At 40.0% G+C, this 24,586-nt stretch overlaps 1 protein-coding gene and 1 long non-coding RNA gene across 11 annotated transcripts in view; one reads left to right on the top strand and one right to left on the bottom strand.

Annotated features, from left to right (window-relative positions):
- LOC103677051 overlaps positions 1-2,473 on the bottom strand; it is a 10,361-nt gene extending 7,888 nt beyond the window's left edge. The window contains exons 1-3 of one of the 4 annotated variants that reach the window (XR_005838237.1): positions 2,252-2,266; positions 816-873; positions 93-255 (exon numbers count right to left, since the gene is read on the bottom strand). This is a non-coding gene — a long non-coding RNA (uncharacterized LOC103677051). Of the gene's footprint in view, positions 1-92; positions 256-815; positions 874-2,251; positions 2,274-2,334 lie in introns of those variants that run through there. The other 3 variants (XR_005838239.1, XR_005838236.1, XR_005838238.1) reach the window with 3 other exon arrangements.
- Positions 2,375-24,586, top strand: SMIM19 (small integral membrane protein 19). 7 transcript variants are annotated; one of them, XR_005838235.1, is made up of 6 exons: positions 2,375-2,500; positions 6,285-6,422; positions 7,888-8,012; positions 12,840-12,946; positions 14,848-14,994; positions 23,442-24,586. XR_005838235.1 is itself a non-coding variant. In XM_040643212.1 (5 exons), exons 2-4 carry the CDS (start codon positions 6,289-6,291, stop codon positions 12,902-12,904), a joined length of 324 nt encoding a protein of 107 aa, XP_040499146.1. In that variant the 5' UTR covers positions 2,375-2,500; positions 6,285-6,288; the 3' UTR covers positions 12,905-12,946; positions 23,442-24,586. The 7 variants fall into 7 exon arrangements, 6 of the variants coding, with proteins under 6 accessions (XP_040499146.1, XP_040499147.1, XP_040499149.1 ...); XM_040643212.1 differs by lacking the exon at positions 14,848-14,994; XM_040643213.1 differs by lacking the exon at positions 23,442-24,586 and having other exon boundaries at positions 14,848-15,158.

Below are 24,586 nucleotides of genomic sequence, written 5' to 3'. Positions count from 1 at the left end.
CAAATACCAAATATCTACTAGGAAAGTGCCTGAAGATGCATGTGGTGACAAGATGACAAAAACCAGTCAGTCACGATGGGTGGAAGTATTACCTCCAAAAGAAAATATGTGCATTTTTTCCTTCTTATATCCTTCCATTGAAGACAACTCTCCACTTATCCCCTCCCCAAACAGTAGGCCTGGCGGTAAAGGAGTCCTCTTATAAACACTGACTGGCAAAGCATTCCCAATCTCTTCCTCTCCAATGACGGGCCACTAGAATCAGGAGACAGGTTAAGTCCAATATGCTCTTATCATAAATAAGACGCATTTCCAAGGATCTCCCTTGTCCTCTCCAGTCCTTTTCAACTACTTCTACTCTCACAAGATGCAAACTGTTAGTCCTCACCATCATTCTCATCATTGTTATGCCTACACAAATCATTACACTGTATTTTTGGAAACACAGTCAAAATAAACTTCTTGATCAAGGAAGTCAAAACTACTCAATTAAATCCAATCAAAAATGTTAACTTCTTAATGCACAATGTACTGGACTCCAAACTACTTATGATATTTAAAGGCAAAATGAAAAATCAGGTAGAGACCCTACAATGCAGATAATCTAACATTCTTAACATTCATATACCCACGAATGTTAGACTCATCAACAAAGTAATAACCAATCCACTGATTTTTATTTCCTTGGTTTGGTATTGGAAAATTACTCTTCCTGTTTCATTGTCATTTGTCAACTCCTAGTTAGGAATGCCACTTAGAAAAAATATGGTGGGAGGGGGCCTTTCAGAAGGCCATTAGGCTTCCCCAACGTTTACCTTCTTCCAATGTCCAAGAATAGCCTGTTCATTGGGTGATGATGGCGTGTCACGGGAACTTGGATAAATGAGACACAGTGCTTTAGAAACTACTGAATACCCAAATAAAGAGACTAACTGCAGTTCTATGCAATTTTAAACCCATCTTCCAACTTGAAAAACACATTAATTTAGTCTGAGTCATTTTATATTGCCAACACCCTTTTTTACAAAAGCAAAAACAGAAGTAATTAATGTACATACTCCACATTTGGACCTATTCAAATCAAACCCATGTATTCAAAAATTTTTGAGCAACTTATGCTTATGCAAAAGTTATCCCAGAAGATTAAATGAGATAAAGCATGTACCATTTGGCACAGGCCTGGCAAACAGTCAGTACTCAACATTACCCTTTATTATCATTCCTAATTTTCCAACTTCAGAGTTAAACTAAATGATTATAAGGCAAATATAGCATAATGTATATATAATACATAAAAACTAACGTACTAATACTGTAAATAAAGCTAGTACCTTATTATACCAAGTAATGCTCTTCAGACAAAGGTGTGCTTAATTTTAACAGAATGACCCACAAAAAAAGGCAGAGAAAACTTGCTAAGGGACTTGGGTTAAACGTTAGCTCTTACCTCTGCTTATTAATTAAGACTACAACTTCTACAAGGTCTAGGATGAATTATAATTAGCAGTCAGCTGACCCTAGAGAACTAGCTCGACATAAACAGTTAAGTCCTCAAGCACGTGGACAAGTGACCATTTATTCCCAAGGTTGCTACCAACCACTGAAATCTGATTACTTCAACACTGATGCTGAAATCCGGCATAAATTCATTACCTGTCTCATGCTAGAAAATATATTTTCAAGTCCCTATACACGTACATTTTTTTGTTTAAGACACAAATATCACTTCAACTGACAATATTGCAGCATCCTGGGCACATCCAGGTTTTAAAACACCTCAACAGTCTCAGGCACGCAGTATTTATTATGACAGGAAATGGAAAGACAATTTGGAGAGCATACGCTTCCTTAAGTATCAAAGTAAGTATTAAAAGTAACTCTATGTCCTCGTTACGAAAAAAAAATCTTCGTGTTTCCCAGCTTAATCCCGATTCGTGGGACAATGCACATTCCCCCCTCCCACGCTTTGAGTCACGCCCGGGCGCGCCGAAGTGGGGCGGGAAGAGGCACGGAACTCCCGGGTAATGACCTGTCCCCGCTACTTCTCGCCCGGTTTTGGCACACCACAGCTACACCCACGTGGACTTCCAGGCGGGGGCGGCGAGACCCACGGCCACCACCAGCGCCCGGAGCCCCGGCCCGCCCAGCCTTCCCGCGGGGGCTCCGGGCTCGGGGCGGGGGGCTCGCGGAGGGCGGGGGGCGCGGCGGTGACGCGCCGCGGGGGAGGGGAAGGGAGCCCGGCTCCACTCACGCGCCCGGGGGCGGCACCGGAGCAGTCGCTGCGTCGCTCCCGTTCAAAAACTGAAAAGGGGGGCGGGGGGCGGGGGGAAAGACCTGGCTCCTCGTTTCATCCGGAAACCGGCGGGCCGGCAGGAAATGACGAAGGCAGAGGTCGTCCAGGTCCGTTCGGTAACCGGGTCCCGCGCGTCCGGCCTCGACTCCGGGGGAAAGAGCCCCGCGCGGAGCAGCCTGGCCGCGTGCCGCCTCCGGAGCCAGCAGCGTGAGTGGACCCGCGTCTCCGCGCCTCCCGGGCCCGAGGCGGGGCCGCGTCACCCGGCCCCGCCCGCGCGCCGCCCCGCCCCGCCCCGCCGGGGCCTCGCGGGGGAGGGGAGGGGACCGCTGCCCGCGGCGCGCCCCCAGCCCGGGGCTCGGAGGCTCCAAAGCTTCCAGCCAGGGCTGCGAGCCTCTCAGGGTCGTAAGGAATAGTTTGGCTCCGAGCGCCAGAGATGCAGACAGCACACCGAAGCAGCGCCGCGTCGGCCACCCGAGCAGGGGTGGGAGCGAGACGGCCCGAGGCGGCCGGAGTTCAGCGCGAGTGTTTTAAGATTCCGCAGCTGATTCCGCAGCCTGCGAGCGGAGGGAACGCAAAAGATGTCCCGGCAGCTCTGGAGGCTGCCTGTGGTCACTTACTGGGAGGGGATTGTATTTTATACCCGCGCGACTGGATTTCTTTCCGGGGGGAACGGGTGTCACAGAACCGGGGGCACGACTGGAAGGGTTCAGGTTTGGGAATCAGTTACATGTAACAACCCTAGCCTGTGCAACTTTGGGCAAGTTACATAACCACCACTACCACCTTCCCGGTTTCTTCTGTAAAATGGAACTTAAGTGCCTCCCATCAGGGTAGTTGCAAAAATTCAGTATGTGGACTGCCCTACTCATAAACCCACAAACTGCCTTCTTCCTCTTGGTTGAAGGCCTGTTACCTTGTAGCCTTCTGCTTTAGGAACCCAAACCCTCAGTGTTTCAGAGGACAGAGAAAGAAAATTACACTTAAGCAGTGGATTGTGTTGTAAGGAACTGTGTAAGTGATTCTGGCCTGAGTTTGTATTAAGATAGCAAAGCTCTAAGAGGCAAAAATGATAACATTTAAGGCATAATGACAAGAGATACTCAATTTTAGAACCACCTAGACCTGGTATCAGGAACCTAAAATCAGGAAACTGATTTTAAAACTTATGATATAGTTACTTGATCTCTGGAAAATTTTTTCCTAGTTCTCAACGTAAAAGTTTATCAAACTAAAACCAGCCCCTAGTTGCCATATTTTGGGAACTCTATCTCTGGATACTAATGTTTTACTTGGGTCTTAATTCAGCTCATCTTAGAATTTCCTTACCGAAATTGTTCAAGCATTAGTGTCCAGGAAAAGTATGTGAAAAAGGTTCAGTTTTCTCAAAAGAGCCCTGAATGACGATCCAGGCACGTGGCTAGCTACATGGTGATCTTGCTGAAACATTAGCTTGCCAGGAATGAACCATTGTAATGCCCCTGGGCATTTGGCTTTAGAAGAAGGCTGTGGTGGTATGAAGTAACTGCTTAGCAAGTGTGTATGTGTACACTTGGTTAGACTGTAGTGTGCTGGGAGGTGACGGTCATAGTTCAGGCCACATGTGGGCCATGGTCTATACTATGACTCCGGACAAGGCCATTCCTTATTCCAGTCTTGCAAAGTCATGCCATTGGTCATGATGGAGGACTGGGCAGGAAAGGCCTACCCTCGGTGCAAATCTTTCACAACTACAGTACTAAAAATAATTCAAATGCGTGTCCCTGGAACTGTGGAATGGTAGTGTCATTGCATACCAATGATGTTGTATAATACATGTTTAATTCACGTTAAAATTTTACCATTCTGGGTCGGTAGTAATTCAAAATCCTTCTCTAAATACAATTCAAGACTGGCATATTTGTAGCAGGTTAAAGACAAGCTCTGTAGGAATATACCACTTATTAAGTGGCCGATGAAGAGAATTTTGTGAGAAATTGAAGCAATAAATTAACCTGGATCAGATCCATTCAGGTGTTAGAAAACAGGTAGGAAATGCTTCCGGGATTTGTCAGGTAAAGGATACCTGCCGAATGTTCTAGTGGCCGTTGCTGTATGTTCCCTGTTTTTTCCTGAATTTAATAGCTCTCAATCCTTAAACCTACCACCCTTGTGGCAGAATTGTCTGTGGCCTTCTGCAGCATCTCAAATCAGACATCCAGAGTCATCTCTTTTTGCCAAAAACACATTCACTGTTGTTACTTTACTTTTCAGCACCAGCAAAATTCTAGATTCCATAAATCATAAAGACAATTATAGTCTCTTGTCTTCCAAAAGTTTCCATTTCTAAAATAGGCTGATTACTTACTATGAATCATAATGTTACTTTCAGAGAAACTCTGGAGTTCAGTTTTAAGAAATAAGAATTAAAACTGTGAATATACCAAATCTCCCTGTATCTCCCACACTCTTAAAAAAAAAAATCCATAGCCAGTCTTTAATATCAAGGAATTGGGTATGGTGTGATGTTTAAATAATATTTAGATCTTGTATGTCTAAATTTTTATGATTTAAAGTAAATTCTGTTTTTATTATTACTTGGCTAATTTTTACAATAGTTCTTTTAAAGAGATCACTCTTGACCTCAGTGTCTAGAGTTTAAGTTAAATGATCATTCACGATACTCACTTTATCATAAATGAATACAATATGTCCTCAAACATCTGACAAAAACTTCAGATGTAAGAACAGGGAAAACATGCCACCTGGCTTAGGAGCAAACTTATGGAAGAATTTTATTCCTTTTATGCAGAGGTAAGCTATAAGAAAGAAAACAGACACTGCCCTTTATGCACACTTCTTAACTTAGTAAGCCAGATCTACATTACAGAACATTTTAGAGACTTACAGGAGATTGGAAGATATTTTAGTGCGAGAATGTCTGCAAAGCCTTCATTGTTGTAGACTATCTAGAGAAAAATTGCAAAACAGTTTCTTGGACATTCAGATACTCTTTTTCTCGGAATTAGAAAATGACTGTCTTATTCCTAGAAACTACAGTACATTTATCACCTATCACTTGTTCAGTTTTTCTCCTTCTTGTAGAATGTCTAAAAAAATGCTTTTGGTTTTCTTTCACATATTAGGTCATTTTACTTATTAGACTTACCTTTTATGCCCAACAGAAGGAATGAACTTTCTCTTCAAGGAAAAATTCAACTAACTCTCAAACACAAGGAGGAAACCATTACTCTTTTACTTGCCATTTGATACACTTGCTCTTACCACTCTTATTTTCTGTGGGAATGTCCAAAGAATGCATTTCCTTGAATAGAAGTCACAGCTGTGTAAATAGCAAAAAGTAACTTTTTATCCCATAGCTTCTTTCAAACACATTTGGCCGGGAGGCCAAATTAGATAAAGCTTTTAATGTTTTCCACTTGTGGGGGAGGCCAGTCCAAGAGTCTTGCAATGGCGGTCTCATCTTTTCTAGGCTGCCGTCATGAGCACAACACGATTTTTTAATATCATAGCCACTTGTTTGGGTCTGTGTTTTAAAATATTTGGGTGCTTTCATCTGGGTGTTACAGTTCAGAAACTGGGCAATAACATTTCAACCATATATGCTTTTTATTATCTTTTTGTAATAGGATTTTTAAACTCCAGTTTTCACCTTCATGTAGAAGATAAAATGTTTCCAAACCAAAAATAAGGGGAAATATGTTACACACCCTAAGTATCTAGGCCAGGAGTTGGCAAATTTTTTCTTAAAGGGCCAGATTGTAAATATATTCAGCTTTGCGGGCTGGGAAGCAAAAAGCAAGGATATTATACAGGTACTTAAAATCATTTAAAATGTATCGGTTTAGAAATGTAAAACCATTCCTAGCCCCTGGGCCATCCAAAAACATAAATCCAAGGCTGGAGTTGGCCAGCAGGCCCTATGTTTGCCAGGCCTTCTGCAGAAGGTCGTACCAGCACTAAGAGAAACCCTCCTTTCTTCTCTTTCTTCCAGCCCCATGCCTGGAGCTTACGGGGTGATGGGTGACGATGGCTCTATGGATTATAGCGTTCATGAGGCCTGGAACGAAGCCACCAATGTTTACTTGGTCGTGATCCTTGTTAGCTTTGTTCTCTTCATGTATGCCAAGAGGTAAAGTTTTTAGTATTTGAGGGTTGATAAGAAACTGGGCATTTCAAAAGTTGACACGTTCGTTTGTTTGCTTGTTTGTTCCGAATTAAGTGCGCACAAATCATTTTCATCAGCATTTTTGTTCCCGAAAACACTGTCTCCCCGGGTCTGTTCTCGAGCTCTGGATGCCAGTTTGGCTTTGAGGAGCCTGTTGCTTTAAGAGTTGGAGATTTAAGTGCAGCTCTGGGCACACTGACCAGCGTTTGCCTTCCCGTTCTATCATTTCTAATATGGCTCAGTTTGATCGTCTAGCCTGGGTTCACTGTCACTGTTGGATGAGCCTATTTTTTTTGCCCATGTCCCTGAAATGCAGAAACCCTAATTCCTATGTATTTGGCAGTTCTCTCTTCACACATTTTAAGTTTTCCCTTCTAACTCTTGTACACGACTGTGTCATAGCACTTACTGAATAATAATGGTATTATCTGACGACTTGTCTATCTGTTCCACAAAAACTCCAGTCCCTTCAGAACAAGGACTTTGACCTTTAACCTTTGTGTCCCTGGTGTGCCTCAATAAATATTTCCTGCTTTAATTCTAGATGTTGTAGCATAATTTAACTATTCTTTTCCACACTCCCTGGCTCCTTTCTTAAAAAAAAAAAAAAAGAGGTGGGTGCTTTGAGGAGGAAAAGCAGCATTGGACTGAGTCGCTTCTCCTTACAGCCACATGCTTCTTGGTATTCTCTACCAAGGCTAGAAAGGCATTAGATAGTTCAAAGTAATTAGTAATCGAAAATAATTGATGTTTGGCCTGGGGAGCACCTGTTCTCAGACAGGCAGGTTTGCCCTTTCAGGCCGCATGACCCCCAGGGCAGCTGGCTCATTGGTTGCCTGGCGTTGGGGGTGGCTGAGAGGAGGCTCTACAGGTAACAGCTTTCCTCCAAAAATAGCCACCACCTCCTCCCCACTGTCCTGTTTTAAAAACAGAGACACAATGTTGTTGATTTTAAGTGATGGACCCACTAAGGCCATGCTATTGTATTTAAGAAATACGGTGATTCACTATTTTCCAAAATTTAGATCTACTCGCATTCTGTTTATTCTCTAACCCAGTAATTTAGCTTTATTTGGATGACACCAGAGGGAGGAGAAAAATAAGATGTTTTCCCGTTGGTGCATTTCGCCGTGTAATACTTGGTTGTTGGAGGGGCCAGGACCGGCAGCACCGTGGAGGTACGTCACTTCATCGTATGAAGTGGCTGTGTTCGGCGTCCTCCGCTTTCTTCGAGCCCTGTGCTGTACGCGTACAGCTTCGTACTTTGTAGTGAAGGAAGGAACACTTGAGCCAAGGAAGCATCTCGCAGAGACGAAAGAAAAGATGAGCTCATTGTTACTTAAGTCCTTTTAACGTAGCTCCTGATTGCTATGGTCCTGAGTCCATTACAGTCCTGTAGCTCTTCATCCATATCGGTTTTGTGTTTTAGGAATAAAAGGAAAATTATGAGGATATTCAGTGTGCCACCTACAGCAGAAACTTTATCAGAGCCCAGCTTTTATGACACAATAAGCAAAATCCGTTTAAGACAGCAACTGGAAATGTATTCCATTTGTAAGTATATTCTGTGTTGAATGGAGGCATGTTTAAAATAGATTTTTTTTTTGGAATTGAGTTCAATTAGCAAAAGGTTATCAGAAATAATTGGTAATGAAAACTTAGTGCCTTTTTTAGATGCTCAGCACAGTATTAGCAAAGGCAGATCTGCCGTGAAGTTGAAGCTTCAGGACCCTCTGCTTATATGGGGCCCTTCCAGAACTCTGAAAACAGCCCTACAAATGTGCTTATATGAGGATATTTTTATAAATTTTGCAAAAATTCAACATATTTATTTTTTTTAATTCAATGTTTTAACCATCAGTTAAGACTGTTCTCTCTTCCTGCTCTAATTTGCCCTCCTCTGCATATCCCCTCATGTGGAGGAGCATTGAAGTGACCAAGAGCATTTGGGGATCTGGCTGAGGCTGAGTTGGAGCTGCATTTAGTTTGGGTTTGAATTTTGTATTTATGGAGTTTGCAGTCATTTCTATTATAATTAAATTACTGCAAGCCAAAGCAAAATAAGAATGACTTTCAGGGCACCTGGTTGGCTCAGACTCTTAAACATCCAACTCTTGATCTCAGCTCAGGTCTTGATCTCAGGATCATGAGTTCAAGTCTCGCACTGAGCTCCATGCTAGGCATGAAGCCTACTTAAAACAAACAAACAAAAAAACCAGCAGCTTCCAGGAATATGGCATGCAATATCAACGTGCAAGGCCAGAGTTCATGTCTCAATATTAACATGTCATATGGTACTGAACACTATGAGTATGTATGTCAGGGAGAAGAAGTAAAGTTTAAAATGTATGGAGCCAGAATGAATTGTACATCTAAGCCACAGCCTTTTATGCCCCCATTTAAAAGAAAGAGTTGTGGTTGGGCACCTGGGTGGCTCAGTCAGTTAAGTGTCTGCCTGAAGCTCAGGTCAAGATCTCAGGGTCCTGGGACTGAGTCCCACAGCGGGCTCCCTGCTCAGTGGGGAGTCTGCTTCTCCCTCTGCCTCTGCCCCTCCCCCCTGCTCATGTGCACACGCGCTCTCTCTCAAATAAATAAAAATATTTTTTAAAAATTAAAAATTGAAAAAAAAGAATTAGTTGTGGTTTCCAAGGTGTATTATTAAGTGAGAAAAGCAAGATAAGATAGTATATATACCAGGATGCTACTCTTTTAAAATCGAATGACCAAAATATTCCTTGTGTTATTTATGTGTAATATAAATGTTCTATATAATTATGCAAGCATGGAGGAACGCTTGGAAAGATACACATCAGATTATTAACATTCATTACCTTGATGGGACTGTGTGGGATTTAAGGGGAAAAGACTGGAGATTTTTTCAAGATGTCTACAGTAAAACTCAGGGGTGTGTGCACATCTGTGTGTGCATAGAAAGAAGCAAGAAAGGATGATCACCTGATCACCAAGATATCACTAGTATATGTCTCAGGTGGACTGGAATTTCAGGTGAAAAACAGAAAAAGGTCTGTGTGTATATATATATATATATATATACATATACATGCATAAACACGAGTAGAACTTATATATATATATACATATACATGCATAAACACGAGTAGAACTTATATATATATATACATATACATGCATAAACACGAGTAGAACTTATATATATATATACATATACATGCATAAACACGAGTAGAACTTATATATATATATATACATATACATGCATAAACACGAGTAGAACTTATATGTATATATATACATATACATGCGTAAACACGAGTAGAACTTATATGTATATATATACATATACATGCGTAAACACGAGTAGAACTTATATGTATATATATACATATACATGCGTAAACACGAGTAGAACTTATATGTATATATATACATATACATGCATAAACACGAGTAGAACTTATATATATATATATACATATACATGCATAAACACGAGTAGAACTTATATATATATATACATATACATGCATAAACACGAGTAGAACTTATATATATATATATACATATACATGCATAAACACGAGTAGAACTTATATATATATATACATATACATGCATAAACACGAGTAGAACTTATATATATATATATACATATACATGCGTAAACACGAGTAGAACTTATATGTATATATATACATATACATGCGTAAACACGAGTAGAACTTATATGTATATATATACATATACATGCGTAAACACGAGTAGAACTTATATATATATATACATATACATGCATAAACACGAGTAGAACTTATATATATATATACATATACATGCATAAACACGAGTAGAACTTATATATATATATACATATACATGCATAAACACGAGTAGAACTTATATATATATATACATATACATGCATAAACACGAGTAGAACTTATATATATATATACATATACATGCATAAACACGAGTAGAACTTCTGAAGTCTTAAGCACAAATTTTATCTTAAAAACTAGTGACAGCTGTTCCTTTGGGGGAAGGAACTGGGTGGGTAGCGGCAAGACTGAGCAGGTAGAAGGAAGATACACTTTTTACTGTTTCCTTTTTGTTCCTTTTGCATTTTGTACCGTCTGCACATGGTACCAGTTCAAAATAAGAAGTCAAGTTTAACCTAGCATTATTCACAATAGCCAAAAGGCGGAAACAACCCAAGTGTCCTTGACAGATACACAAAATGTGGTATAGAAATACAATAGGATATTATTCAATCTTTAAGAGGAAGGAAATTCTGACACACGCTACAGCACAGATGAACCCGAGGACATTATGCTTCGTAATTATTCTTATGAAGGCAAATAAGCCAGTCACAAGAGAGCACATATTTTACTTATAGGAGGCAAATTCATAGAGACAGAAAATAGAATGGTGGTTGCCAGGGGCCTGGGGAGGAAGGTGTGGGGAGTTACTGTTTTATGGGTGTGTTTAGTTTGGGATGATCAGAAGAGTTCTGTGGCCGGAGGGCGGCGATGGTTACACAGCACTGTGAACGTACTTAATGCTGCTGAGCCGTACACTTAGAAATAGTTCAAATGGCAATATGTGTGTATTATTTTACCACAATAGAAAAAAGTTCTTTAAAAAAACTTAAATACTAAAAAACAAAACAAAACAAAAAAACAAAAGTACAGAGTCATAAGCTCTCTATGGAAAATGATGAAGAATTAAGTTTCCCTGGATGTCCAGTCAAAACAAAGCTAGTTCCTATCAGTAATACACTCAGTACCATAACAAACTATTACAAACCAAGTGTACAGGTTTTTTCTTCTTTGATGGCAATGCCATAGAATATAATTTATCGGAATTCCTGTGTTTGAAAGGTATGTTGGTTTTCTACGGCTGCTGTAACAAATTACTACAAATCCTGTGGCTTCAAACAACACAAATGTACCATCTTACAATTTTGTCGCGTAAAAGTCCTACAACAGTCTGAAACCAAGGTGTCAGCAAGGTACTCTTTCTGGAGGTTCTAGAAGAAAGACTGTAACTGCCTTTTCCAGCTTCTAGAGGCCCATCACGTTCCTCGGTTTATGGCCTTCTGCCTCCATCTTGGGAGCCAGGAGCATTTAGCCTTTCTGATCATTCTTCCTTTTTAATTTCTTAGTCTTTCTCAGCAGTCAGGAAAGGGTCTCTGATTTTTAAGACACATGTGATTAGGCTGGGCCAGATAATACAAGGTAATCTTCCCCTCATAAGGTCCTTACCTTAATCACATCTTCAAAGTCCTGTTTGTCCTGTAAAGTCACATATTCACAGATTTTTGGGGACTAGGATGCAAACATCTTTAGAAGCCATTTTTCTCATAAATAGTGTGTGGGTGGATTTGCACATTTAATGAATTCCCTCACATTGGGTCATTCTCAGTGTTTTGGACCTATCTAGTCCTGACAGTCTCTCTGGCAAGAGGAAATAACAAACACAATTCTTTTTCTTAAAGAGGACTCCCAAAATTGTATAAACATTAGGTCGCAAAAATTTGGGTGCACCCTGAGTAGCATAAATAAATCGTCTCTCTTTCTTGGCTAGTAAAAACTTAAAGAAGAGACTGAAAGTTTTAACTCTAGGCAGGGAATGACATTCAAAACGATTTTAACTCCATACTGTCTCTAGTGGCAGGTTATAACCATTCTTCTTCAATAAACATTTCTCAGAAGTACAAAAAGAATACAGAATGTGTATCTGTTTTTCTTCTAGTTTATATCCATGACGACTAATAAGTCTCTTAGACTCAAAAGTTGAAATACAAATTCCTTATGATGTGGACAAAAGCATTATTATTAACTTATCTTAAGGTGGAAGTGGGAGATAAGAAAGAAGGAAATTATAAAATGTTAATTTAACTTGAGGCGCCTGGATGGCTCAGTCGGCTAAGCATCTGACTGCTGATTTTGGCTCAGGTCATGATCTCAGGGTTGTGAGGTCAAGCCCCGCATCAGGCTCCACGCTCAGCGCAGAGCCTGCTTGTCCCTCTCCCCCTGCTCTCTCCCCTGACCCCCCAACTCAGGCACACATGCTCTCTCTCAAATAAATAAATCTTTTAAAAAAATGTTAATTAAGTTTAATAGCTTAATTGTTACCTTATATTTCAAAGCTCTGAATAATCCTGATATACAAATAATAAAGTTAATATATAAAAATGGATATCAGCGGTGTTGAGAAGGTAGAGGATCACAAAGTATTATAGATTTCCTCTAATGAAAAAAATTAATTCTAAGCTAACTCTTTACCGAGAATCATGACTTGACTGTGGTTTAATGATGTTAGCTAATAATTATTTTGCTATTTTTATTAATTTTATCTCTTTCTTTTGTTGTTGTTTTGTGTTTTGTGTTTTAATAGCAAGGAAGTATGACTATCAGCAGCCACAAAACCAAGCTGACAGTGTGCAACTCTCGTTGGAATGAGATCACAGAAGACGAACAGCATAAGTAATGTTCAACAGTCCGGTAGGAAGCTCCTAAACATGCTGAATCATGAGCAGCATTTTTTTTAAACCCTGTGTCCCTAAAATCATTTTACTTGTCATTTTCCCCAGTTTTTTTGTGTGTTTTGTTTTGCTTTTTAAAATTACATCTCCAAGTCATTTGTTATACCAAAAACAAGGGGGGGGCGGGAGCAGTCAAAAAACCTGGATGCAGAGAGTCTGCACATACTTAGGAAGATAGAACATAACCAGAAATGGTGATTTTACCTTGTAAAGACCTTTGATTTCTTCAGCATACAATCGGGAATAAAAATATATCTTTGGAAGTGAGAATCTGGAGATTATGCCACTTCGATTTAAACGTTTTTGCAAAATTAAAAAGTAAAAATCCCGGCACTGGAAGAACACCATCCTCTTCAACTGTATTCTATGATGAATGTAATATGGCTAGTGGACGATTGTGTTCTTCCTGCTGTCGTCACCGCGCTTTAATTGAATCAACGATCTTTGCTTCTTCTGAAATTGCACAGAGGACTGTCTCTTCTACTCTCTTCATGAAGCATACCCACCTGCTAATTGTGGAGGCTTTCTGTGATTGGCATGTTTTCCCTTCATTGTGTTCCCAGGAGCTTGTTTGCTGTTTTTGGTCTTTCTGTTTGTTTTTGTTTTTGTTTGTCCATTTGTTCTTTAATCCCACAGTTTAATCCCCTCCAGAACAGTCTTCTTTGGACCATACTGGAGAATAAATGGGCACCTCTCTACTGGTGTTGGCAACTTCCTTTTTTGGTCATGTAACTCTCAAGTTTAATGTAACTGTCTGATTACTTACACTTTTCTAGCATAATAAGCTTCCCTGAAGATTCTCATGTCTTGTACCGTACATTGAAATGTTTTTACCTAATTTTTCGTATTTATTTAAATAAAGGTTGGTGGGAGGTAGTGGCAAGGAAATTTACCTGTCTGTATCACTGTCCAAGAATTAGTTTTTGAATCAAAGCTATTCTTAATTTTAAGAGTTAGAGTTAATATTTCAAGGATTGTTTCCTTTTCCCTTTATAATTGTGAAGTAAGGAACATAAATTTTAAATGGAAAAGTTTAGACCAAATAACATTATTGAGGGAAATTGCATCTGCTTTTAAATTTTAATTATATTATTCAAAAATGTCTTTCTGGTACAAGGTGAATTGTTGACTAAATGGAATAACTCTCTCTTGACTCCCAGAAGAGTTTGAATGCACTACCAACACAGAATGAAAAACTGACTTCGGGATTGTAAACAGTTCCAATTACAGGCAGGAGGTCACAGAGCAGCAAGGGGACAATCTTCTTAAACTTTTCTTTGCTCTTAGGAAAACCACCTTATATTTCTGTGAGCAGAAAATGTGATCAGGAGCAGGGGCCGTTTCCTTGTATCACTGACATGTTGCGCAATCTGGACAAATTACAAAAATTGCCCATCTCAGATGATTTGTAAAAAGAGTGTACATAAATAAATGTAAATCCCGATGAAATTGCCTGCGGTTGTTTTTGATTTGCATCCACTAGACAGAGACAGTCAAAACCAAAAGCTGGTAGATCGTTTGGTGAGCCTCAAACCTTGGCAAGGAAGAGGATGAATTCCTCCTCATTTTTTCTCTAAAGCCAACTGATGGGAATCACACCCCCCACTGGCAGGAACAACAGCAAGTCCGCCTTTGAAGTTGCTTCTCTGCTTCAACAGCTGAGCTGGGAAAGGGCTGGAAGCCCTGCAGCCACACTTCAAAGCCACCCCAGCTGATTGTCCCGCTTCTGCCCGCCCCACCCCACCCATCCAAGGGTTCCGTGGAACTATTTTCTTTGGAAGAAAACTGGAACGACTAATAAACTGGTAACTAACACGTGTGTTCTCCCTGTCCTCGTTTCTTCTCTTTCTAACGCATAAGATCTTCGGCAGTGAGCACTGGTCAGCGTCTATTGGCACACAGCCTCATCGTGGTAAATTACTGGATGCTTCGCTAACGCCAGCCAGCTGCATTAAAGGAAGAAGTTGGCTTCCAGAGGGCACAGGTGTTTGCTATTGACCTATTCAGGTGGAGTTATTTATGATTCATAAATGAAATGCAGAGTTGATCATAAAGTTGCTGTAATGTCAGAACTATTTTAAGGATGGAGGAGAAATAGATAAAATTATCGTAATAAAAATCATTTCCGGGGCGCCTGGGTGGCACAGCGGTTAAGCGTCTGCCTTCGGCTCAGGGCGTGATCCCGGCGTTCTGGGATCGAGCCCCACATCAGGCTCTTCTGCTATGAGCCTGCTTCTTCCTCTCCCACTCCCCCTGCTTGTGTTCCCTCTCTCGCTGGCTGTCTCTATCCCTATCAAATAAATAAAATCTTTAAAAAAAAAATCATTTCCGTGATTAAGATAAGAATACATTTAACTTAAAAAATGTAATTAAAGGGGGAAGGGACAGAAGTGTATTATACCGAGCCAAGCACTTCATTCAACAAGCAGTTGTGACGAACAGACCCTGTGCTAGCTGCCTGTGATCTTCTAGAGGCTATTCTGGTCTAGTAATAGAATCAGAACAGGAATAGGGGCCAAAAACCAAATGGAAATAGAAAGGACACATGGCTCACCTGCAACCTGTATGCAAAACTGAGGATCACAGAGTGGGAACTCGAGCTTTGTCTTAAATCTGTTTCCCAGTGGACATGCCCCCCCCCCCCCCGAAGCCAGAGCTGAACTAACACAAAACTATAAAGCAAGAAACCCTTCCCACCCCTCTTTTGGTCCCTCTCCAGCCTCCTGCAAGGCTATGCGCGGCGCAGTCTTGAATGAGGATGTGAGAGTACGGATGAGGCAAGAGGCTCCAGAACCGAGGAGGGAAACCCTACTAACTCCTGAGGCATGTGTGGAAACTCAGCAGCAGTTCATCCTCCTGTCCTTGACCTCTCTCTCACCCCAAAATAAATGAGGGGCATTTAGCATCGGATTTCATACTGATGTATTCTCCACCTTTATTTTATTCAGATCTAGAAAAAAATGAAAGCCGATTATATAGATTAGTAACATTCCCCGTTCTAGGTAGGAAGGAGAGATAAAGCCAAGGGAGGCTACTCACCGCCCAGGCTCATTGGTAGTAATCTAGCCCCCAGTTTGATGCTGAGGGCCCACTGTGCTCACTTTTATTTTTGATGTTTCTAGTTCCAGAGTTCCTTCTCTTCCAAATAGAGAAACCACAGAGGTTTTGCTGTGAGGAAGGAGTGGCTCCATAGCAGGAATTTTTATGAAAAACATTTTGACACATTTCAAAGTAGCTGAAGAAAGTTGGGTTTTGCTTTGCTTTTTTCCTAGTTTCAGGGGTAGAATTTCGTGATTCATCAGTTGCATATAACACCCAGTGCTCATTCCAAGTGCCCTCCTTAATGCCCATCACCAATTATCCCTTTTCCCCACGCACCTCCCCTCCAGCAAGCCTCAGTTTGTTTCCTATAGTCTAAAGTTTCTTATGGTTTGCCCACAGATCAAAACCACAATGAGATATCACCTCAGGGTCAGAATGGGTAAAATTAACAACTCAGGAAACAATAGACGTTGGCGAGGATGAAGAGAAAAGAGAACCCTCTTACCCTGTTGGTGGGAATGCAAACTGGTACAGCCACTCTGAAAAACAGTATGGATTTCCTCAAAAAGTTGAAAATAGAACTACCCTACCACCCAGCAATTGCATGACTAGGGATTTATCCGAAGGATACAAACATAGTGATCCAAAGGGGCACCTGTACCCCAATGTTTATAGCAGTAATATCCACAATAGCCAAACTATGGAAACAGCCCAGATTTCCATCAACAGATGAATGGATAAAGAAGATGTGGTATACACACACACGTGCACGCACACACACACGCACACGCGCGCGCGCACACACACACACACACACACACACACACACACACACTGGAATATTACTCAGCCATCAAAAAGAATGAAATCTTGCCATTTGCAGCAATGTGGATAGAACTAGAGGGCATTATGCTAAGTGAAATAAGTCAATCAGAGAAAGACAATTATCCTATGATCTCAGTCATATGTGGAATTTAAGAAACAAAACAGATGAACATAAGGGAAAGGAAGGAAAAATAAAATAAGATGAAAACAGAGAGGGAGGTTTTTAACTGCTACCAACTGTTGGTGTTGTTAAACTTAACTGCAAATGCTTCTGGCCTCAGAAATCTGAATTTCTTGAAAAAATGCACCATATAAAGGTAAAGTATTTATGACAGAACAAATAAATGTACGTTTAATGTATTCATTTTTGGGGAAAGGATTGCAAGTATCTCTGAATGACATTTTATTTTGAGATTTTAAAAAACCAGGCCTATTCAAGTGGACTACAATCTAATACAATTCTTAGATCTCAGATGCTTTCTAGCACCTAGTATTAGCAGAGTAACTACCCCAAAGTAGATGCCTGGTAAATACTTGCTGAATTAATTAATTTGCTTGTAACAATTTGTAGAATTGATGTTTTATTTTTTATGTTTTTAAAAAGTATTCTGCATCAGGTTCTGCTTCTGGTAATGGAAGAGGAATTGTATAGGGCTCTTACAGATAATGGTTATGAGTTCACAGCAAAACATAAAAAACAACTATTTGAAGGTAACCATAGGCAGACAAACCGGAAGGAAAATGACCCTTGAAAGGAAAAGATTTGTGTTTATATGGTTCTTTGCCTGAAGGTATTTCCCATTCTAATAACTGAGATAGCTAGAACTCAAGTGAGAAGCTACAGTGAAATCGGTTTGAGGAATAGGACAGAGTTCAGGGCTTCTGGAGAGACTGGAATGTGAGAAGGAACATCAGAGAAAGAAGCGAACCACAGAAGGGGGAACCCCCAAATCTGCATATCAATACCGACAAGTCCTTGACCGATCCCTGAGCTACAACCCTAGTAAGACTCCAGCAGAAAGGAGCCTAGCAGAAAACAGCTAAGAAACTGAAAGAAATCAGCAGGGTCTTCAGCTGCTGCTCACCATAGGAGATGCAGTTTGAGTCCTGCCAAATTGCCTTAGAACAAAAACAACACTTTTCAGAGAAAGACAACAGAATCTAGAATCTCTGTACCGTATTACCCACAAGGTCTAATATACAATAAAATCATTACAGGAATGAGAACAGGAAAATGAGATCCACAGTCAAGAGAAGAAACGGGACAATATGGTCCATAGTCAAGACAAAAAGAGTCAATATAAACTGACACTAAGACAACCCAGATGTTGAATTAGCACACATGGACTTTAAAGTAGCTATTCAAATATATTTAGATAAATGAAATTGAAAGGCTTTATCAGTAGCAGATTTGCTGTACAAGAATACTAAGGAAGTTCTTTGGGCAAAAGAGAAATGATAGCAGATGGAAATTCAAATCTAAGCAAACTCTAGACTGAATGAACAGACGGGGAGACACAATGATAGTGCTTTTAACAAGTAAAGATAAAGAATATATAGAAGTTTCTTGTGCTATTATAACTTTTCTATAAGCTTGAAGGTTTTTTTAATTATAGAAAAAATATTTGTAAATCAATATCTTGGTAAATCAGATTCTTTTTTGTGTGTGTCATACCAACCATTGGCAAAACCGAAAAACAGGCAAGGTGTCCAAAGGGCTGTTAGACAATGTTATGCTTCTTTCTTCTCTACTTCATCCCACAGCATTTAATATTCTGTTCTCTATCGAAATCTACTCCTAAGAAAGAAGCTAATACACACTTCCACAAAGGAATAAATGACCTATAACAATTAAAATGCTCCTTCTCATAGGACATTTGTTTTGTATTTTAAAGAGCCTTTAACTGGAGAGACATGGAGATTTCAGACATTACAGAGAAGTGGTAATTTTTAGGGATAAGAGCCTTTATGGCCTCTTATGGCCTCATATCATATAAGCAATTAGCTAAACTCCACCTATTCACTTGGCTACCATTTCCAGTTCTGCCCTCCTCCATTATCTTAGTTTAGCAATCAGAATGTCACCTTTTCCCCATCAAAATTATTAAATGCATTGGAACTCCTAAAAAAAATTGTATCTGTCAAAACAGCGCACAGTCAACTCTGCTTTATTGTTGCATCTCTGTGAGGTAGCAAGATAGATGATAGCAGCTAATGACCTTTTGAGCACTGTTTTACAAATGAGTAAAAGTGAACAATGTGAATGGGTCTCCCAGTCCTGGACCTTTGCAATATTGAGAAAAGTGAAGACTGGGTGGGAAGAAATATCTCCAAGGCCAAATAGGAGAGGTACGAAGGCAGGTATATAAAAAGGCAATTTATGACAAACATACTGTGTTTATTAATGCTTTTTTTTCTTTTTTTTTCTTTTTACTTAGGACTGTTTTTTTTTTTTTAAAGATTTTATTTATTTATTCGACAGAGATAGAGACAGCCAGTGAGAGAGGGAACACAAGCAGGGGGAGTGGGAGAGGAAGAAGCAGGCTCTCAGCAGGGCAGGGAGCCCGATGTGGGGCTTCATCCCAGGACCCTGGGATCACGCCCTGGGCCGAAGGCAGACGCTTAACCGCTGTGCCACCCAGGTGCCCCAGGACTGTTTTTTTAAAAAACACAGATACAAGTAATCACTGGTTGAGTTCCTTTTCTCTGGTGTCAACTTTTTTCTTTATCTACTAGAGTACCTTGCAAATACTAGGTGTTTAACAAATGTTTACTTAGTTAGATCAGGTCAAATCCAGTGTTGCACTATCCCAGGAAGGAGTCAGGCCTAGGGAATAACAGTTTTGAAAGTTTTTAAAAATTTTTCCAGCGCAACAGAGAGCGACAGTGATTCTACCGCTCTTGCAGCTCTTTCTAGAGGTCCAGCATACTTTGTGAAAGTGGTTAAATCCCAACAATGTATCGTATTTTATCTTATTGTTTTATTTTATTTTGTATTTATTTTTTTAGTGGCTTAAAACGACAAACATGATCCTGCACTTGAAGGATTCAAGAGTAGTGTAACTGGGTGGCTCCAGGTCTCTCGTGAAGTTGCAATAAGGATGGGGCTGCAGAAGCTGCCTCCAAGATGGCTCCCCCACATGACTGTCGGCAGGAGACCTCAGGGCTTTGCCATGAGGGCTATATATATTAATACCCTCCATAAAGAAAAAAGGAGGATGGATTTTTTTTCCCCCACAATCTTCCAGAACACAATATACCATATATATTTCACACATTACAATTTCTTAAAAATACATAATTATTTTTCAAGGGGCTCCTAGGTGGCTCAGTCAGTTGGGCATCTAACTCTTGATTTGGGCTCGGGTCATGATCTTGGGGGTCCTTGGATTGAGCCCTGCATTGGGCTCCCTGCTCAATGAGGAGTCTACTTGTCTCCCTCTCCCTCTGCCCCGTCCGCTGCTCACACATTCTCTCACTCTCTCTCCCAAATAAATAAATAAATCTTTAAAAAATTTTTTTAGCAATTAAATCTCAATTAGTCACACCGATAAAAGTGGTTACATGGAAAATCCAAAAAAGCAAACAATCCAAAAATGTTAACTTTTGTTTGTTTGTTATACATTTGCCTTTCCAAATTAGTTTTGCTACACCAGTATTTTAATTGGTTTGCAGTTTGGTTTGCATTATACCTAATGATAATGACCAGCAAGTGCACGGCTCTCTGAATTCCAAAGGGAAGGCAGCTGGCCTGAGACTGGGACAAGGTGACAGCTAATCTACAAATTTGCCAGTTGGTATTCAGACAATCCTGAGGGGACCAATTCTGGTTTTTGAAAGCATAGACCTGGCTCGGGAGATTGTTTTTACAAATTCATTTCTTCTCTTGTTATATTCAGATCCAGCAAATTACCCCAGCAGCACATCTTGAATTTACTCGTCACCATCTTCCACAATCCCTAGTTCTTAAGCAAGACTGAACATGTGGTTACTGTCTTGTATACCAGCAAAACATCAATCAACAAAATATTGTTGATTGGAAATCAATTATGGGGGAGGAAATATGTCAACAATCCAGAACACGGGAGGGGATGCTGGCCTGGCTCATCGCAGACAAACGTTAAGCACCCTTTTCAGGCTGTCAGCGCTCTTACCAACAAATCTTTCCGGGAAAGCAGTTGCTCCCTTTCTTCCTGGAGACTTTTGATCATCAGAATTCAGCTTCTCTTTTCATCTTCAACACCTGTGATGTGTTCTGCAGCAGACTGGGGATTGGGTTTTAGAAACGCCAGTTCCAAGGACAGGTTTTCATTTATCTACAAATTATAAATGAATAAAAGTGGTTGGAAACTTACTTACCTAAAATTTGCTTATTTACTGGCATTCTAACCTCACTTAAGGTTCTGGATGCTTTTGGCTACTTCTTAGGTGCCTTGCTCAATGGCCTGTGTCCCGTTGCTATGGTGAAAGAGAATTAATAACAATTCTTAACTTCTGTTAACTTAATACTTGTAAAATATACCCTTTCTTTGTTTATTAAAAAAAAGACCCTGGCAAATCTTGTCTGCTTTAAAAGGATTAAACAATTTTTAGAAACACTAGTCTGTAGTTAGAGCTGTGGAGAAATTTCAGCTGAATGTGTGAACCAACATATGACAAATGCAGACACTGTTCTGCTCGCCGGCAGCTCTGACTGAGCTTGACATTGGCTTTTTCAAGCTGTTTGAGTGTAAATTTAGCTTGAAACAATTCTGAATGGAGTGAAGTCACTTCGTGGTCCAAATAATCTTTTTTCCTTTTGAACTCTATTATAACTCGTCATTTGGGGCCAATCGGAAAGATCTAGTTCATCCCTCTCCCAAGAAGTTACAATAAAATTTAAATTTAATTTAGTTTGTATAAAGTCCCACTTACGACAAAGGCAACTCTACATTTTTGTATGTTTCCAGATAACTTGTAAAGCACCAATATAGATAAAAAATGAACTAGGTAATAGTTTAGCTAACAGAACACAGAATTTGAAGCCTGAGTTCCAGCCTTGTTTTACTCTGGTCTGTATTTATTTGAATTTGAGCATATCATTAACCTTACTAGGCCCCAATTTGTTCATTTCTTAAATGGGAATAAGACTGCCTTTACCCCAGGGATGGTCGTATTCCTAATGATATGATACCTGAGCCCCTTGGAAGGAAATGTAGTGATCCTTGGCAATGTTGCTGTTGTTCAATATTCTTTTACTGTGTAACTACTTGATTTATTTAGAAGTTTGAAGATCAAAATCAGACAAGAATGGAATCCCTAATGCCTTGAGGCCACTAGAGAATGTATTCTTTTTTTTTTTTTAAGATTTTATTTATTTATTTATTTGAGAGAGAGAGCGTGCGTGGGTGAGCAGGAGGAAGGGGCAAAGGGAGAGGGGGAAAGAGAGAATCTTGAGCAGACTCCACGCTGAGCCTGACGGAGGGGCCGATCTCACGACCCTGAGATCACGATCTGAGCCGACATCAAAAGCCAGAGGCTCAACTGACTGAGCCACTCAGGCGCCCCTTAGAGTATGTACTCTTGAGCTCTCTGTGCAATACCAGGAAGGCAGTTAGCCAATGAAAACTTATGAAGTACATGAATCAAGTAATCTAAACCAAATTGTCATCTCTGAACACACAGCTAAGTCATCACTTACTTTGACTACATTAAGAACCTTCAGTTTTCTGTGTCATCCTTCGGGTAATGATAATATCTCCATTTTTTCAGGAAGAAACATGGGTGCAGAGAAATTAGGGGAGCAGCCCAATGTCAAAAACCAGAATTTTGTTCTCTCTTGAGATCCTTTCCACTCTATGTTTCTGTGATCCGAATAACAGAAACAAAATGGTTTGGAGGTTCAAGCGTTGTTCCCAGATATTATTGATGGGAAATAATTAGCATGCCTAATTTATTAGCCTTATTCAAGTCTGTTTGAGATAAAAGTCAAGCAAATGGCAGCAAATAAGTTTTCCTTACAATATTTTAAAAGTATCACTCCCAAACACTCAAATATAGGGAATTCTTTTCGTTTTCTTTGTATTCGACTATCCCATAGTTTATAAATCACACGTCTGTTTTGTACACTTTGTACCAGACAAGTCTGGGCATGCAAAGATTGTAGCGAGTTTACAAAAGCCACTTAACATATTTGGTTGTCATTTAAATTATGACTTTGAAAACACAGAAGACAAGCTCTTTTACAGTGATAGGCGGGTTTACATAAGCTGTCGCACAAACTAAATTCAAAATAACTTCAGTTCATATTGAAAAAGTTATTCCTTCATTGCCACTTTGCCATAACAGTCTTATAGTTTAAAAAACATCCATGGCAATTTTCAAGTATGAAGGGAAGTTCTCCTGTGTATCCTTTTGTAAGTCATGGAAACTGCCGCCACCAGAACTTGCTGTTGATGACTGGATGAAGCCTACCTTTTCCTTCAAAGCACTTACCCTGACACGCTGTGAATCAGGGAAAGAAAGCCAAGAGACACAGTCTTAAGAGCACAGATAGGACTTGGGGTTTGTCCATTTGCTTCACGCAGTATCTCTTTGATTTGCTCTAGGTTCTGTTGGTGACTCAAGCATATTCAAGTTAAAACAAAACAAAACTCCAGCAGTTCAGGCGCCAGCAGAGACCCGGAAGTCAGGAGGTGTGCAGTGCAGAGTGAGCATGCGTTGGAAGGGCTGGCGCTGTGAGCGGCGGCCCATGAGACACCCAGCGAGACACCCAGCTCTTCTTACCGGCAGCGCCCTGTGCCTCCACCTCTAAGATGGAGAGAATCACTCCCATCTCAAAGAACCTTCTTCAGGGTTAAATGAAATTCCCAGTGTTAACTGCTCAGCATGGTGTCTGACAGAAGAGTTACTGTATACTCGCTCTGTGCCAGGCTATATAATTCAGGCTAAAAATAAAGTGAAACATTTATGAGGATGAATCAAGAAAGAAGACCATTCTCAGGAGTGAAATATTTGTATTACATGACTTTAAAAATAATAAAGTTTCTTGTTTTCAATAGCATACGGTAACAGCTACATGCATAAAATAACAGGCAAACCTGTTTTAATGAACAAATAAGAACCACTTAGAATTATCATAGCAGGATATACTGGAAGGGAAGGTTAGATCTACTCGATTTCGATTCTAGCTTTGTCCCTTGAGCAAATTTCTTTATCTTTGATCTTAGGCTCCTTCATCTGTTAAAATAACGTATTGCAGGGTGTAGTGAGGATAATATGTTAAAACCACATATGTGTCTGCCTACCTAGGATAATATAAACTACATTCACGTCTATCTATCTACCTAGCTAGCATCTATCTATAGAGAGCACACAATAAAGCATACAGAGTCATGAGTATTCCAAATTATAAATTTTTTACTACAAGTAGGATTTAAAAATTATTTTAAACATGAAAAATTAGTCTGATACATGTAATCATTCTCTTTGAAATTATTTACACTATTGCTTCCCTAATCGTTTTGTCACTTATATAATTAAAAATTAACCTCGAGGGGGTTGTGATTGTGATGGGGCACAGGGAGTGGCTTCCGGGGTGGATGGCGAAGTTCTATTTCTTGCCCTGGGTGGTAATTATAAGGGTGTGTCTGTCTTGTAATTACTCATTGAGTTATGTATTTGTTTTGTGTGGATTTTGGTGCCTGTGTTTTATTATACAATACAAAAATCTTTAATAAAAAAATTCACTCAA

The sequence above is a fragment of the Ursus maritimus genome, unplaced genomic scaffold (assembly GCF_017311325.1).
Source record: "Ursus maritimus isolate PB19 unplaced genomic scaffold, ASM1731132v1 scaffold_28, whole genome shotgun sequence".
Taxonomy (NCBI): domain Eukaryota; kingdom Metazoa; phylum Chordata; class Mammalia; order Carnivora; family Ursidae; genus Ursus; species Ursus maritimus.
The sequence above is the reverse complement of the archived record's forward strand: the minus strand, read 5'-3'. Positions and strand labels throughout refer to the sequence as shown.